A 17,561-nucleotide genomic window follows, 5' to 3' on the forward strand; every position below is an offset into this window, starting at 1 on the left:
GCAGCAGAGAAGTGAAAGGTGGCTTCCCCACGTCACCCAGGCAGGTCCTTTAGGTCTTCCACCCATTTTGGAGTCTCTAATTAATACCATGAGTGTCCTTTGCTCATTAGGCTGCCAAGGTGAAGAGCAAATAGTCATAATATTCATATTCTGTCAGTTTGCTTTCTTTTAAAGTGTAGCAATCTCCTACTAATGTTTTTCTGTAGTAGCATGTGTTGATTTGCCTTATTCTTTTTAAATGACTGCACAGTATCCTGTAGTATGGAAATGCCATAGTTTATTTAATTGCTCCCTTCATTGGTGAAGGCTTAGGCTAGTTACGTTTTTTTAAAAATTTTATTAATAAAGCCAATCAACATACAATATGAACATTCTTTTTAAATCACATAGTTGTATATTCATCATGATCATTTGCATCAATTCAGAAAAAGAAATAAAAAGAAAACAGAAAAATAATTCATACATACCATACCCCTTACCCCTCCCTTTCATTGATCCTAGCATTTCATTCTACTGAATTTATTTTAACATTTGTTCCCCTTATTATTTGTTTATTTTTAATCCTATGTTTTACTCATCTGTCCATGAGGTAGATAAAAGAAGCATCAGACACAAACTTTTCACAATCACACAGTCACATTGTAAAAGCTGTATCATTATACAATCATCTTCAAGAAACATGGCTACTGGAGCACATTTTCAGGCAGTTTCCTCCAGCCTCTCTGTTACACCTTAACTAAAAAGGGGATATCTGTTTAATGCATAAAAATAACCTCCAGGACAACCTCTCGACTCTGTTTGGAATCTCTCAGCCATTGACACTTTATTTTGTCTCATTTCGTTCTTCCCACTTTTGGTCGAGAAGGTTTTCTCATTCCCCTGGTGCTGAGTTTCAGCTCGTTCTAGGATTTCTGTCCCACGTTGCCAGGAAAGTCCACACCCCTGGGAGTCATGTCCCACGTAGAGAGGGGAGGGTGTGAGGGTTACCTTTGATGAGCCTGGCGGGATATTCGTGTTGTTCACTATTACAAACAATACAGCAGTCAGCCCCCTGAGACCCATCACCCTCACCCTCACCATCACAATACTGCTGATGCTCCCAAAGTAACTCCATATTGGGCACTGTGGAGGGTTTGGCCTGTGCCAGGCACTGTTCTAAGCACTTTGCAGGTATCATAGTAACTCATTCAGTCCCCACGACAGTTCCATGAGGTATAATTATTGCCATTTTAGAAATGAGGAAACGGAAGCTCTCAGAGGTTAGGTGACATGCCTGACTTGCTTTACGCCTCTGTGCCTGCAAGGTAAATCCGCAGAGAGGGACTGCTGGGGCTGCAGGCAAGCTCATCATCCTTGAGACTGACTCAGGCTCCCGCTGTGCTTCCCTTCCAGGCCACCGTGCGGATGGAGGGCGGGAAGGTGGTGGTGGACTTCCCCAACTATCACCAGACCTCGGAGATTGTGGACGGCAAGCTGGTGGAGGTGAGTGTCCTGCTGGCCCCTGGGACGATGGGAATGCTCTTCTGCTCAGGGCTGTGGGCCCTCAGGAGTGGCCTTCTGGGCAGCTGGCTTGGCATAAACACCTCCCAGGAGCCAGGCTCTGTGCTAAGCAATTGACACACATTATCTTATTTGAGCCTCACAGCCACCTTAATGGGGAGTGTCTTAGTTTGCCAGAGCTGCTGTGACACATACCACAGACTGGTTGGCTTAAACCACAGGAATGTATCATCCTCCTGTTCTGGAGGCTGAAAGTCCAAAACCAAGGTATTTGCAGGAGCAGGCTTGCTCTGAAGTCTGTAGTGTTCTGGTGATGGCTAGTCTGCAATCTATAAACTCCAGTCTCTGCTTCTGTCATATGGCTGGCTGGCTACGTCTCCTCCTGTGTCTGAACTTCCTCTGCTTTTAAGCACTCCAGTTTGGCCCCATTCAAGTAGGATTTTTTAAGGTCCCTGCCCTTTGTGGGGAATGGTTCTCAATCTACCAAGGATAGGAACTTTTTTTTTTGGCGTGGACAGACTCCAGGAATCGAACCTGGGTCTCCAGCATGGCAGGCAAGAATTGTGCCACTGAGCCACTGTTGCCCGCCTGGGTAGGAACTTTTAATCTATTTCACAGGGGAGAAGGCTGAGGCACGGGGAAGCCGAGTGATTAGCTGGAGGGCACAGAGCTTTTAGGGCAGAGCTGGGATTGGACACTCAGCTGTCTGACTGACTCCAGAGCCCACACTCAGCCACCACTGAGGCACAAGTCTAGAAGCCCAAGGGACTCTTCCAAAAGAGTAAATGAAGGAGGTGGCCCGGGGGTACCCTCCAAGGGGAAGCCGCCCCTCTCACTCCATTTTCACAAGGGACTTCAGGCTCTTTCTGCCCTATCTTCCGACTTTTAAGAGAAACCAGGAAATCTGCACTTCTATGTGGAATCTCCAGACTTTTATACATTGGCACCTAATTTAACATTTAAAAAAAAATTGCTGGCCAGTCACACAAACATACCACAAACGGACTCATCCCGTACTCTCTGCTCCATAAGCACCAGCTGGGGGTATTGTCTTGGGAGGCCCTTCATGTCACTTCCATTTCTTCCCATGGGTCGCTAGAGTTTTAATGTGAAGTTGAAAGGAAAAGGAGGGCATTTCCACATTCCCCCATTGTGAGCCTGGATCGTGGGCCAGAGTCCTTTGGGGTCCAGTGTAAGCTGAGAAAGAACCATTTCCCCTCCCCAAGGTTCCTTAGACCTGCCAGAAGGGAAGGCAGCAATGAAAAAGGCAGGGAGGCTCATTCCTTGCTTCCCCTTCCTTGCTCTCTCTCTCTCTCTGTCCCTTGCTTCTTCATCTCTCTCATCTCTACCTGGTGTAGAGAAAAGGAACACATGGCCCAAGACGCTTGGTGCTCTATCATCATTCCCATTTTCCAGAGAAGCCACATGAGGCTCAGAGACAGGGTGTGACCTTCCCAAAGCCACACAGCTCATAACTGGTGGGTGGACACAGATCCTGTCACTTGCTGGCTTTTGCTTGATCTCCCCAGGCCATTGGTTTCTCCCCCTGCCCCTTTTTTTATTACTAAAATAATTTAGTTGAGGTAAAATTCATGTAATATAAAATTAACCATTGTAAAATGGACAATTTAGTGGCATTTAGTAGATTCACAATTTTACATAACTACCACTTGTATCTAGTTCCAAAATATTTCCATTACTCCAAAGTAAAACCTTCTCTTCACTAAGTAGTTCTCCCCATTCACTCCTCTAGTGGGGACCTAGACACACCTCGTATGCTTTTTGTCCATGTATTTACCTACGCTAGATATTTCACATTAAATAGTTCAGTATGATCCTTTTGTGTCTTCCTTTTATCATGTAGCATAGTTTTTTAAGTTTCATCCATAGCAAAGCATGTGTCAGTACTTCAGTCTTTTCTATATGGCTGAATAATAGGCCATTCCATGGATATAGCACATTTTCTTAATCCATTTATGTTTTGATGGAACTTTTGCTCTTTTTCCACCTTTTGGCTATTATGAACAATACTGCTATCAATTTGTGTGCACAGGTACTACTTTGATTACTATTTTCAATTATTTGACTATACTCCTAACTTTTTGAGGAAACACCGAACTGTTTTCAACAGGGGTACAACACATTACATTCTCATCAGCAAGGCGCTTGGGTTACAATTTCTTCACATCCTCGCCAATACTTGCTATTATACATTAACAAAATTATTGCAGTTGTCTTGTTGGCTACAGTCACCTCATTGTGATTTTATGGCTTTGATTTTCACTTCCCCAAAGTCTAATTATGGTGAACATCCTTTCATATGTTTATTGGCCATTTATATATTGTCTTTGGAGTAATGTCTATTCAAATTATTTCTCATATTTTCATCTTTTTGTGTGTGTGTGTGTGGGGTTGCAAGACTTTTCATACATTTTTGAATACGCCTCTTTTCAGATATATAATTTGTGATACTTTCTCCCATTTTCTGGCTTGTTTCACTTTCTTCAAAGGTGTCTATTGAAACTCAAAAGATTAAAATTTTGATGAAGTCCAATTTAGCCTCTTTTTTTAACTTTTTTTTTACTGTATAGTATAACATATATACAAAGCAAAGAAAGCAAAAAGCAATAGTTTTCAAAGCACTCTTCAAAAAGTGGGTACAGGACAGATCCCAGAGTTTGTCATGGGCTACCATATGATCCTGTCATATTTTTCCTTCTAGCTGCTCCAGAATATAGGAGGCTTAAATACTTTTTATCATCACAATCAACTTTTTTCTTTCTTTTTTTGTGAACAATAACATATATACAAAAAAGCTATAAATTTCAAAACACAGCACCACAATTAGTTGTAGAACATATTTCAGACTTGGACATGGGTTACAGTTTCACAATTTTAGGTTTTTACTTCTAGCTGCTCTAAAACACTGGAGACTAAAAGAGATATCAGTTTAATGATTCAGCATTCATATTCATTTTCAAGTCCTGTCTTCTATGTATAATTCTACCATTCCCTTTGATCTTTCCATACCTCTCTTTGGGTTTGTTTGGGCAATGGTGATTCTAAATTTTTGTTTTTGGAGGGGTCTGTCACTAATATGGGGTAGGGAGATGGAACTATCTGATGTTCTGGAGAGGCTGGGCTAGGTTTCAGGACTTATCTGGACCAGGGACCCATCTGGAGGTTGTAGGTTTCTGGAAAGTTACTCTAGTGCCTGGATCCCTTGTGGAATCTTATATATTGCCCTAGGTGTCTCCCCCTCCCCTCCTTTTAAAAATTGTTTTACAGATTAAGAAATAAATAGATGTGCAGTATTTTAAAAAATAATATAATCAATTATCCCACTTCTGAATGGAAATTGACCTCTTTGAGAATCAGATGAACTCTTTGGACATATCCCCACACTACTCTGCCTGGTTATTGATTGATTGATTGATTTCATAGTCTTATTCCCACGCCATGCAATTCATCCAGTTTAGACAAGCAATTATAGAATTTTTTTTTTGCTCCAAAAGAGAAAAGCCCCATATCCTTTAAACCCTCCTATTACTGATACTTAGCATTGATGTGGTGCCTTTTGTGACAGTTATGGGAGAATATTATACTATTACTGTTAATTATGATCCATAGTTTGCTTTAGGTGCATTTTTCCCCATATGCCACCCTATTATTAACATCTTATAATAGTGCTGTATATTTGTTCTAGTTCATGGAAGAACATTCTTATATTTGTACTATTAACCACCTTCTTGTCCCTTGTTTCACCCTCTAGCTTTCCTTCTAGTGACATACACTACCTAAAACTATCCCTTTCAACCACAATCACACACACAATTCACAGGTGTTAATTACACTCACAATAAGGTGCTGCCATTACCTATATCCATTTCCATTTACAATCAACCTTATTAAAAATTCTGCACAAATTAAGCATCAGCTACCCATTCTGTATCCTCATTCTGTCTTCTGATAACATATATCCTACATATCAACTCCATGAGTTTACTCATTATGTCTACTTTATATTAGTGAGATCCTACAATATTTGTCCTTTTGTGTCTGGCTAATTTCACTCAACATGCTATCCTCAAGGTCCATGTGTGTCGTCACATGCATCAGGACTTCATTTCTTCTCACAACTGACAATATTCTATTGTATGTATATACCACATTTTGTTTATCTACTCATCAGTTGATGGACATTTGGGTTGTTTCCATCTTTTGGCAATTGTGAATAATGCCGCTATGAACATCGCTGTGCAAATGTCTGCTCACATCCCTGCTTTCAATTCTTCTGAGTAGATACTTAGTAGTGGGATTGCCAGATCATATGGCAGTTCTGTACTTAGCTTCCCGAGGAATCGCCAAACTGTCTTCCATAGCGGCTGTGCCATTCCACATTCACATCAGCAGTGAATTAGGGTTCCTATTTATCCACATCCTTTAAACACTTGGAATTTCCTTTCTGTGTTTTAGTGGCCATTCTAGTAGGTGTGTGATGAAATCTCATTGCGGTTTTAATTTGCATTTCCCTAATACCTAGTGACGTTGAGCATCTTTTCATGTGCGTTTTAGCCATTTGTATTTCCTCTTTGGAAAAACATCTGTTCATGCCTTTTGCCCATTTTAAAATTGGGTTGTCTTTTAATTGTTGAGCTGTTGGATTTCTTTGTATATCCTGGATATTAAACCCTTTTCAGATATGTGGTTTCTAAATATTTTTTCTCATTGAATAGGCTGCCTTTTTATCTTTTGACAGTCTTTTAAAAAAATATATATATATTTAAAACTTTTATTAGAGAAGCTGTGGATTTACAGAAAAATCATGGATAACATTTTCCCATATACCACTCTGTTATTAACACCTTGCATTGGTGTGGTATGTTTGTTACAATTGGTGAGAGCACATTTTTATAATTGTGCTATTAACTATAGTCCATGGTTTAACTTACGGTTCACTGTTTGAATAGTGCAGTGTCACGGATTTGAAAATTTTTTTTATCCGATTAACCATATGGTCAATATAATATTTTCCTTTTAACCACAATCAGATATATATTTTAGTGCTGTTAATTGTGTTCACAATGCCCTGCTACCATCACCACCATCCATTACCAAAACATTTCCAAATAGGAGCGCTGTACAGTTTTTTTTTGGCTTTTGGAAAGGGGAATTTTATTAAGTTGCAAGTTTAAAGTTCTAAGGCCATGAAAATGTCTAATTTAAGGCACCAATAAGAGGTTATCTTCACTCAAGAAAGGCCGATGCTTTCCAGAACCCCTCTGTCAGCTGGGAAGACATGTGGTTGTCATCTGCTGGCCTTTGGTTTTGGACACCTCTGTTAGCTGGAAGAGCAGATGGCGACATCTGCTAACTTTCTCTCCTCATTTCATAATGCTTCCTCAGGCGTGCTTTCCTTCTGCATCCCCAAAGATCTCTGGCTTTGTGGGCTCTGTCGGCACTAAAGATTCTTCCAAAATGGATCCCCCTTTTTTTTATTTTTAAATTTAAAAAAAAAAATATAACACCAAACCAACTCAAACATTCTTAACTTTTGATCATTCTGTTCTACATATATAATCAGTAATTCACAATATCATCATATAGTTGCATATTCATCATCATGATAACTTCTTAGAACATATTGCATCAATTCAGTAAAAGAAATAAAAAGACGACAAAAAAATTCATGCATACCATGCCCCTTACCTCTCCCTTTCATTGATCACTAGCATTTCAATCTAAATTTATTTTAACATTTGTTCCTGCTATTATTTATTTTTATTCCATATGTTTTACTTGTCTGTTGATAAGGTAGGTAAAAGGAGCATCAGACACAAGATTTTCACAATCACACAGTCACATTGTGAAAGCTATATCATTATACAATCATCTTCGAGAAACATGGCTACTGGAACACAGCTCTACATTTTCAAGCAGTTCCCTCCAGCCTCTCCATTGCATCTTGACTAACAAGGTGATATCTATTTAATGCGTAAGAATAACCTCCAGGATAACCTCTCGACTCTGTTTGGAATCTCTCAGCCACTGACACTTTATTTTGTCTCATTTCTCACTTCCCCTTTTTGGTCGAGAAGGTTTTCTCAATCCCTTGATGCTGAGTCTCAGCTCATTCTAGGATTTCTGTCCCACATTGCCAGGCAGGTCCACACCCCTGGGAGTCATGTCCCACGTAGACAGGGGGAGGGCAGTGAGTTTGCTTGTTGTGTTGGCTGGAGAGAGAGGCCACATCTGAGCAACAAAGAGGTTCTCTTGAGGGTGACTCTTAGGCCTAATTTTAAGTAGGATTGACCTATCGTTTGTGGGATTAAGTTTCATATGAACAAACCCCAAGTTTGGGGGCTCAACCTATAGCTTTGGTTGTCTGCACTGCTTCTGAGAGTATCAAGAATTCAACTTGGGGAAGTTGAATTTTCCCTCTTTCTCACCATTCCCCAAAGGGGACTTTGCAAATACTTTTTTATTCACTGTTCAAATCACTCTGGGATTTATCAGGGCATCACTCTGGGCAAACCAACAAAATCTCATGCCCTACTAAAGGTTCCATGTACTTAATGGTGTTCAATTAAGCTGTCTACATAAGTTATATTAGGAAATGCACTAGTCAAAATATAAATTTTGTACCAAACAAACATTTTTTGCTTTAGTCTCACACATAAGTTAAAATTTAAAAATGTTAATTACCATCTATTTTCAACACCTTGCAGTAATAACATTCCTTTGTTCTTCCTCATGAAAAAACATTTTTTAAAATTTGTTTTTTAATAGTACATTTAATAGTACATTTAATAGTACATTTAGTTACTATCATTATACACTCTAGGCATTCCTAGATTATACCATCTCAGTCTTTATCATCTATCTTTCTTTCTGATTTCATTTGTGCCCCAGCCCTCTTCCATCATTCTCACATTCAGCTTCATTCAGTGTTCTAACATAATTGTATTACAGTTAGATAGTATTGTGCTATCCATTTCTGAGTTTTTACAATCAGTCCTGTTGCACAGTTCCTTCAGCTCCAATTACCTAATATCTTACCGTATTTCTATACAGATGGTCTCTGTTACCAATGAAATTCTCCAAGTTTATTCACCAATGTCAGTTCATATCAGTGAGACCATACAGTATTTGTCCTTTTGTTTCTGGCTAATCTCACTCAGAATAATGTCTAAGGTCCATCCATGTTGTCACATATTTCATAAGTTTATTCTGTCTTATAGCTGCATAATATTCCATCATATGTATGTACTACAGTTTGTTTAGTCACTTGTCTGTTGATGGACATTTTGGCTGTTTTCATCTCTTCGCTCTGTACACTTTTTTTAAAAGAAAATAAAAATTAAAGTAAAAAGAACACCCAAAACATCCCATCCCCCCATCCCGCTATTGTTTATTTGTTGTCTTTTTTTTCTTATTCTTCTGAGTAAGAAAGTACTTTGTGACTTTGTTAAAGTCACAAAGGTTTCACAATCACATGGACAGACCTTAAAAGCTCTATAATTATTTAATCATCTTCAAGAATCAAGGCTATTGGATTACAGGTCAGCAATTTCAGGTATTTTTTCTAGCTACTCCAATGCAGCAAACACTGAAAAGGGATATCTATGTAATGCATAAGAATAACCGCCAGCATGACCTCCACATTCTATTTGAAATCTCTCAGCCACTGAAACTTTTTGCTTCGTTTCTCTTCCCCTTTTTTTGGTTAAGAAGGCATTCTCACTCCCATGTTGCCAGGGCCAAGCTCATCCCTGGGAGTCATGTCCCACGTTGCCAGGGAGATTTACACCCCTGGGAGTCATGCCCCATGTGGGGGGGAGGGGATTGAGCTCACCTGTGGAGTTGGCTTAGAGAGAGAGGCACAGTTGAGCAACAAAAGAGGTTCTCTAGGGGTGACTCTTAGGCAAAATCATAAGTAGGCTTAGCTTCTCCTCTGCAGGAATATGGTTCATAAGGGCAAGCCCCAAGATTGTGGGCGTGGCCCACAAAATTGGCATTGACATAGTCTTTTGAAGCACAAAAGTCCTCAGTTTGGAGGAGGTTCCAATTACCTGTTTTTTCTTTTGTTACTCGTGCTTTGGATGTCAAGTCTAAGAAACTTCTGCCTACCACAAAATCTTGAAGATGCTCCCTAAAATATTCTCTGAGGAATTTTATGATCCTGGCTCTTATATTTAGGTCTTTTATAAAGTTTGAGTTAATTTTTGTTTAAGGTGTGAGATAGGGGTCGTCTTTTATTTTTTTGGATATGGATATCCAGTTCTTCCATCACCACTTGTTGAAGAGATGTTCTGTAACAGTTGAGTGGACTTGGTAGCCTTGTTAAAAATCAACTGATTGTAAATGTGCTGGTCTATTTCTGAACTCTCAATTCAATTCCATTGATCAAGATGTCTGTCTTTATGCCAGTACCATGCTGTTTTGACCACTGTAGCTTTGTAATATTCTTTAAAGATAGGCAGTGTGATTCCTCCAACTTCGTTCTTTTTTTCAAGGTTTACTGGCTATTTGGGGCCCCTTACCTTTCCAAATAAATTTCTATTTCTTCAAAGTAAACCACTGGAATTTTTATCGGGATTGTATTGAAGCTATAAATCAGTTTGGGCAGAATTAACATCTTACTGATATTTAGTCTTCTAATCTGTGAACACAGGATGTCTTTCCACTTATTTAGGTATTCTTTGATTTCTTCTAGCAATATTTTGTATATTTCTGAATATAGTCCTTGACATCTTGGTTAAGTTTATTCCTAGATATTATATTCTGATTATATTGTGAATAGCATTTTTTCTTTAATTTCTCCTCAGATTGCTCATTACAGTGTTTAGAAACAATATTGATTTTTGCATGTTGATCTTGTATGCCGCCACTTTGCTGAACTTGTTTATTAGCTCTAGTAGCTTTGTTGTAGATTTTTCAGGACTTCCTAAATATAAGATCATGTCATCTGCAAACAGTGAATGTTTTACTGCTTCCTTTCTAATTTGGATGCCTTTTATTTCTTTTACTTTGTGACTTATTGCTCTAGCTAGAACTTCTAACACGATGTTGAATAACAGTGGGCATCCTCGTCTTGATTCTAATCTTAGAGGGAAAGTTTTCATTCAGCCTTTTTTACAAAATCCCTTTATCATGTTGAGGAAGTTTCCTTCTATTCTAATCTTTGGATGTTTTTTCATCAAGAAAGTATGCGAGGTTATGTCAAGTGTTTTTTTTGCATCAATTGAGATAATCATGTGGTTTCCCCTTTGATTTGTTAATATGATGTATTACATTTATTGATTTTCTTGTGTAAATCTTTGGATTTATTTTGACATTAACTGTGGGTCAGTGGGTTCTGACTCCCTGAAGCCAAAGCTCCCTGGCCTGTGAAGTGTGCAAGGGGAACACAGAGCCAGAGAGTCAGAAGCACGTTGTGCCAAACAAGAGAATTGATCCTCCCAAGCTGAACAGACTTGGTCCCTGGTTCCTAGAGGTACCTGAGCATGGAGTCTGTGTGCTGTGAGCAGTGTCCAGAGTTCATGGTTGTCAGACATGTACATACACACATGTACACACACGTGCATATGTGCACACACACAGACTATGGCACCAGAGAGAAACTGACTTGGTTGCAAACCTTCCATCTCTGGAGGTCCAGGGTCATCCTGAATGCTCCCTCTTTCTCCCGCTTCCCCTGCCAATACAGCGTACATTCCCTGAGCATCCTGTCCCCCTGTCCCTGGCCTACCCTCAGTACGCGGTGGCATCCCTGTTCCCATCACTGTCCTCTAGGCTGAACCCCAGCCTTGCTTTCTGCCTGCTGCCTCCACTCTGCCATACATCCCCAGTGCAAATCATGCATCACCTCCCACTGCTTCCCTTTGACAAAACTACTTCCACAAACCAGTGCATCAAACCGAAACTCCAGCCTGACCTTCACAGGTCTGTTCTGTCCCATCTCTCCAGGCGCCCTTGGCATAGACTCCCTGGACCAGCTACTCTTTCTGAGCTGGTCTCACCTTCTCCCACCTCACTTTATTTGCCCATCTGGTTTCCTCTGTTTTGAATTCTGTTTTCTCCTGTTTGCTTTTCCAAATCCCACTTATTCTTCCGGATCTTGTCCAAAAGCTGCTTCCCTCTCTCCTTCTCAGAATGGTTCCCTGCCTCCTCTGGGCTTGTCCACACCTTTGGGTATGACACCCACCCTCCGCCTGCTTCCTGTGAGAATGTTGCTTTCTTCTGCTGGGTCTTCATAACCACCCAATGACATGTGCACATCCAAGGACCGCATGTTTCTGTGGGGCTTGGGGCACTGCACATAGTGGGCCGTCAATAGCAAACATCATCTTGCCTGCATCTCCCCTAAACTTTAGGCTTCCTGAGGGCAGGGGCCATATCTTCCCATCCCCAAGCACATAACAGTGTCCCATATACACTGTTTGGTGCGGTGATTGAGTAGGAGGCTTACTTGACTTCTCTAAACTTCAGTTTTCTCATCAGTAAAACAGGGACAACCTCGTAGGGTTGTTGGGAAGATTAAATGATATCATGCAAAGGAAGTGCCTGGCCTGGGTGAGTTAAAATGGACAAACAGATGGAAGGTTATCCTACTGTTCTAGTTTGCTGGCTGCCAGAATGTAATGTCTGAAATGGAATGGCTTTTAAACAGGACACATCTCCATGGAAACATCTAATCCAGAGTTACCACCCACAATTGGGTGGGTCACATCTTCATGGAAATAATGAAAAAGCTCCCATCCAGCAGTATTGAATGCGGATTAAAGGACATGGCTTTTCTGGGGTACATTCAAACCAGCACACCTACCAGGAGCCACGTTATCCCCTATCGCTGTTGGGCCATTTTACCACATTGAGGCTGCACTGTGACTCCGGTAACAGGTCAGGAAACAGGCCTAGAGAAGTGGTGCAGCTGACTCAAGGCTACTCAGGGGAGGAAGTGGAGGCCGGTTTTCCTCCACCCATGCCCCTTGGTCAGTTTGCAGACCTTGCCTGGAGGTGGGGCGCTGACATCCTCTGTTCTGATTGGCTTTTTCAGATCTCCACCATCGGAGGCGTGACCTATGAGCGCGTGAGCAAGAGGCTGGCCTGAGCTACCAGCTGGGGCCTGAGAGACCTTCACAGCCACCAATAAAGCTGTATAAGAGCAGACACTCTCCTCGCTCCAGAGCCGCTTTGCTTTTGTTTACTGGTGTCTTGGAGCAGCTTCCGACTGGGGTAGTTGGAGGTGGGAGAGGCCCGCAGGGTTATCATGGGGGCCAAACCTTGGGTCTGAGCTCCCCGTGGGCTTGTGCCTCGGAAGGGGGGGGAGGGTATGGGTGTAAGCTGTGAAAGTCCTGATCCCTGGGGCGAGGCCAAAGGTGGCGCCGGAGATGCAGGATGGGCACCCTTCTGCAGATCCCTTGCCCCACCTCGTCGCCCACTGCTGTGGGTGGAGACACTATGTTGCTTGAAGGCTCTTATAAAGAGACAGATGTCACCTGGGAGGAGTGACCCGTTGATTCTGAGATGGACCACTGGGCAGGCAGATCAGACCATGGAGGAATGGGGGTTGGGAGGCAACCCTAGGAAGGATGCCCAGGTGCCAGGCTCCAGAACTGGGCTGGCACTGGGATGGATGTACCAGGGCTTAGCCAGGGAAGACATTTCAGCTTGGCCACGGTTCTGCTAACTTGCTGTGGGATTTTAAGCAAGACTCATTTCTTTAGGCCTCAGTTAACCCACTGGTACAAAGAGGGGCTGGGAAGACCAGTGAGGGACTGAGGGGAAATGATAGTTTATAGATGGCAAAGGGACAGTGGGGGTGACAGGAGGTAAAGGGAGGGACGGGGATTAGTAGGGTCTGGGAGGAACTGAGAAAGGCTGCAGTGGCCTGGGGGTGGTGGTTGGCCACCATCAGAAAGGTCATTGGTAGCTGTCTGGAGCACTGGGTTAAGAAGGATTCTGAGGCAGCATTCGGGCTCAGCAGATGTCCTGTGACTAATGACCACGTCTGCACTGGGCATGGCAGAGGAGAAGAGTGGCAGCTTGCCCACAGGTAGATACTCCCTATTGCAAAGCACTGAGTGGAACTTTCTACTCCCCCCTCTCCTGAGGAGTTTTGCCACACACGTGTACCACCTTCACTTCTTTTTACCCAATAGTTTTCCATATGACATTTCACTTATTTTTACAATGAAAACTTTATATCATCACTCTACCTGGAAAGCCAATATCATCTTTCATAAATAGATAAAAACTAAAAATCCAAAGTTCAACGACGCTGATTTATAGCTAGATTCTGTTGGCTGCCTAAGGCCCTGGGCCTCCTTTGTGAAAGGGCAAGAGTGGTGTAAGAGACACAGTAATATCAATTAGAAACTTTCTCCTTGCCTAGTCAAAATTACTGGAAGACTACTGAAAAGAGAATGTAGTACTCAATATGAGGGTCAAATTATCCAAGGCAGGTGATATTTAAATTATATCAAAATATACATCCCATATATTAGGCATTAGAAACCAAGTTTGCCCAGCACCTTGCACAGTGTCTGGCACCCAGCAGGCAATTAATAAGTGCTACTTGACCTAAGGTCCCTCCAGCTTTGTGCAGTCTATGGCTTCTCATTCTCATGGGCTAGCCTTGGCATGGACAGATGGTCCAGCCCAGCTCCCTGGCAACTCGCTCCTTGCCTCCTCCCAAGTTCTGCCCTAAAACCTTGTTTATCTTTCCAAGAACAGCACTCAGCCTCCCCCCATCCACCCACCAAGCCAGGACCCCACAAGTTCCATCGTTTTGCCAAGACTTACTGCTAATTAAGTGAACTAGGTAAGCATTAAATTAAACTAGCAGTGCTGCTGTTTCTCCTCCAGACTGAATAATTACTCATAATGAGTTTGGATAAGTAGTCCCTAAATAACAGAGAATTAGCCATAATTAGGTTGAAAATTTAGAGAGCCAGAGTGAGAAAAACAGAGAGAGAGAGAGAAGAGGACAGAAGAGGAGAGAGGGAAGAAGAGGCAGAGATCGTTTTCACGCTTGTGATCGATTCAAAGACAAATTCAAATCGTTGGCAGGGAACAATTCTTAAGCCAAGTGTTGTTGTAGATTCATAGACTCATGAAATAGCAGGGCCTCAGAGCTCAGCTGGTTCAAACCCTGCGTTTCACAATATGGAAACTGATGATCAGAAAGGGAAGGAAATTCAGACAAGGTCACACAGTAGAGAATGAATTTCAGCTGAGAGTAACATGGGTTGGGTGTCACCAGCTGATGGCGGCCAGAGCTGCCGAGTCCAGCTTATGAGGGCAAATGGAGTAAGGTGAGCTGGGGTAAAGCTTCTATCTTGCTAGCATCTTGGCAGGGAGGCTTCCTTAACCAGTAGACAAGATAATGGTTAAGAAGTTGGACTCAATTCAACCAGGGTTCAGATACCTCTTCTACCACTCAGTAGCAGTGTCATGTTGGGGTGAGTTCATCTGCTTCTCTGAGCCTCAGATTCTTCACCTGTAAATGGATAACACCCATACTCACCTATAGAGATGTCACAGTACAAACTCACTAAATATTAGCTGCTGCTGCCACCACCATCACCTCCATAATGACCATCATTCTTGAGTTGATGTGTTTAATGGGGTAGGAGTGCCTCACTCACCGACTTGTAAGGTTCTTGGGCAAGTCACTGGACTTCTCTGAGCCTCATCTTACTCTTTTGTAAAATAGGCTAAGAAGATCTTCTCTTCCTTAGTCACAGGGGAGTTGCAAGGATAAAGAGTGAAAATCCACATTAATGGCTTCCAAAAAGAGAAGCTTCATCACTTTGCATCCTGTCCAAGATGCTGCAGGGACTCTCCACTCCATAGACTTCAATCCAGGCATCCTTTTACCCCAGGCTCTTCGTGACCTTCACCCTGACCTTTGAGAGTCATCTCGCCCCTTCTGCAGCCTCCTCATCCCTGCCACCCTCTCATCTGGTGTGGGGGACAGCTGGCCAACGTATCTTTAAAGACCACCACTAGGTGGCATCCCACCACCCCACCTGCTTCCCAGTATTGCAATGGAGATGGGAGTAGAGGTGGGGGTAGTGAAATCCTGAGTTACTGGGCCCTGGTGTGGGTGTGTGGGTGTTACCTGGGGGTGATGTGGTGTGGAAGGCCACATGGACTCCTTAGTGGGGCATGTCTAAATCCAAAACCCAGTCCCACCACCCACCTATGTTGAGACCCTGAGCTTCCATGAGCCTCAGTGTACTTATCTGAAAGATGGCTATAATACTAGTTAATGATATTGATATGTGAACAAAAGAAGAGGAAGGGAATAAAAAAACATAAGGAAAAGGGTCAATTACAGGGCCTGGAACATAGTCAGTGCCCACTACAGGGGGCTATCATTTATAAGGTCTTTCTTGGTGGTTCCACCGGTGAAAATGCGCACATACAGGCTCAGAGCCTTCAGCATAGGGAGAAGTTTCCAAATCTAGCAGTGTGCCAGCCTCTCCTGGGGTTCCCTTTCAAAGAACGGCACAGGCCCCTACCCTAGACTTGCTGAACCAGCCTCTTTAGGGAGGAAGATCTGGGAGCTGTCATTGTGCCATGCTCCTCAGTTAGGTGTGACTTTGGGAAACCATTCCATTCCTAACTCTCCCATTTTCTAAAAAAACTGAGATCTAGAGAAGGGAAGTGACCTGACCAAGTTCACACAGCTAAAGAGCAGGAGAGGACTTGAACTCTTGTAGATCTTGCCTGTTGCGTCTCTGGTAAAGGCAGGGGCCTGAAATACTGGTATAGCTGGAGCAGTAGACGCCTGATTACTTGGGTTCTTCTTCCTGTAAAGCTGGAGCTGGGCTGGAGGGAGGTGAAGTTCAGAGGCTCATCTGAGCCCCTAAGGGAAGGGCCCAATTATTGACAATATTCCTTGTAGAACTCACTGCCAAATAATAAACCATATATTCCATGCTGTCTTACCATAAATCTTAAGTGTAGCCCATCCTGATAACCTTCCCACCACAGATGAGGAGACAGAGGGTCAGAGTAGAGGTGGCTTTTCCCAGGGTCATCCAGGTAAAAGCAGATAAGCTCAGAGCCTCTCAGGCCCAATGCTCTTGTCCATGCAAGATGCTAACCCAGTCTTACAGATGTGTTTACTGGCTTTATACAATTTTTCAAATTTAATTTTTAAAATCACTAAAAATTAGTTGACTTTAAAGGAAATGCAGACTTCCAGCTTCCCTTGAAAAAAACCTGCAAGGTTTGGAGAGATGGAGCTTAAATCCCTGCAAGGTAATAATTGACTGAAACTTAGCAGAAAGCATGTCCTGTTTGGGACACGGGCTCTTCAGTTCAGCAATCCCCACCACTCACTGTCTTGGTGGCCCTGTTGGATCCATCACTCATGTTACCTGCCTGGTCCCAGTGGGCATTTAGACTGGGGACTCCTGCCACATGCTCTGTTGCCTTTTTCTTGAAACTCAAGTTAAAGGGTCTTTCTGAGGAATAAGCTTTGGTTAGTGAGGGCTGGCAATATTCTTTTCTAGGCACTGGCCCAGAAACCTGGGGTGCTGGCTACTAGCAAGGAGGAGGGCAGCTTCCAGGCTGTTTGACCAGCTGGATGGTGCCCAGAGCCTGAACTCCCCAGATGATCTGGGGAGGCCCCAAATATTCACCTTCATCAATGGGGCTGGGGGCTCGGGGAACCCCTCTCAGATCAAAGTCCACCGGGGACAGACATACAGGGCCGCCTGGCCCACAGATGGCGTGGTAAATCACGTTAGTCCGTGACAGATGAACAAGGAGCTCTGCATGTCTGCTGGTGAGCAGGCTCTGAGAGAACCCACCGCCACGTGGCAAATCAGGAGCGTGAAAGCCAGGCAATTCTTCTCTTTTATGACCCCAAGTCCATTATTCTGTCATGGTGACATCTTCCCCACCCACGTGAGTGCGACAGCCAGCTCGCACAGCCACAGGAGCCTTTCACCCATTCATTCAAAAACCCCTATTCAGGCAGCAAAGGGCCATGGTAAAGGTTCCAGCTGCTTTGAATGGTTTGAATCAAGGCTCCTTCCTTT

At 42.9% G+C, this 17,561-nt stretch overlaps 1 protein-coding gene and 1 long non-coding RNA gene across 3 annotated transcripts in view; one reads left to right on the forward strand and one right to left on the reverse strand.

Annotated features, from left to right (window-relative positions):
* Positions 1-12,678, forward strand: part of FABP6 (fatty acid binding protein 6) — a 28,146-nt gene extending 15,468 nt beyond the window's left edge. Inside the window, exons 4-5 of the mRNA XM_077137569.1 lie at positions 1,393-1,482; positions 12,560-12,678. Coding sequence (XP_076993684.1) covers positions 1,393-1,482; positions 12,560-12,613 — 144 coding nt within the window. The 3' untranslated portion in view covers positions 12,614-12,678. The remainder of the gene's footprint in view (positions 1-1,392; positions 1,483-12,559) is intronic.
* A 1,894-nt stretch (positions 12,679-14,572) lies between these two features.
* On the reverse strand, positions 14,573-17,347 carry LOC143664060 (uncharacterized). Of its 2 annotated transcripts, none has more exons than XR_013166286.1 (3): positions 17,160-17,347; positions 15,153-15,236; positions 14,573-15,004 (listed from the first exon to the last, which is right to left on the reverse strand). It is a non-coding gene; the product is annotated as an uncharacterized LOC143664060 (long non-coding RNA). The 2 variants fall into 2 exon arrangements; XR_013166285.1 differs by having other exon boundaries at positions 15,153-15,240.
* Between the last annotated feature and the right edge of the window lie 214 nt (positions 17,348-17,561).

The sequence above is a fragment of the Tamandua tetradactyla genome, chromosome 20, assembly GCF_023851605.1.
Source record: "Tamandua tetradactyla isolate mTamTet1 chromosome 20, mTamTet1.pri, whole genome shotgun sequence".
Taxonomy (NCBI): domain Eukaryota; kingdom Metazoa; phylum Chordata; class Mammalia; order Pilosa; family Myrmecophagidae; genus Tamandua; species Tamandua tetradactyla.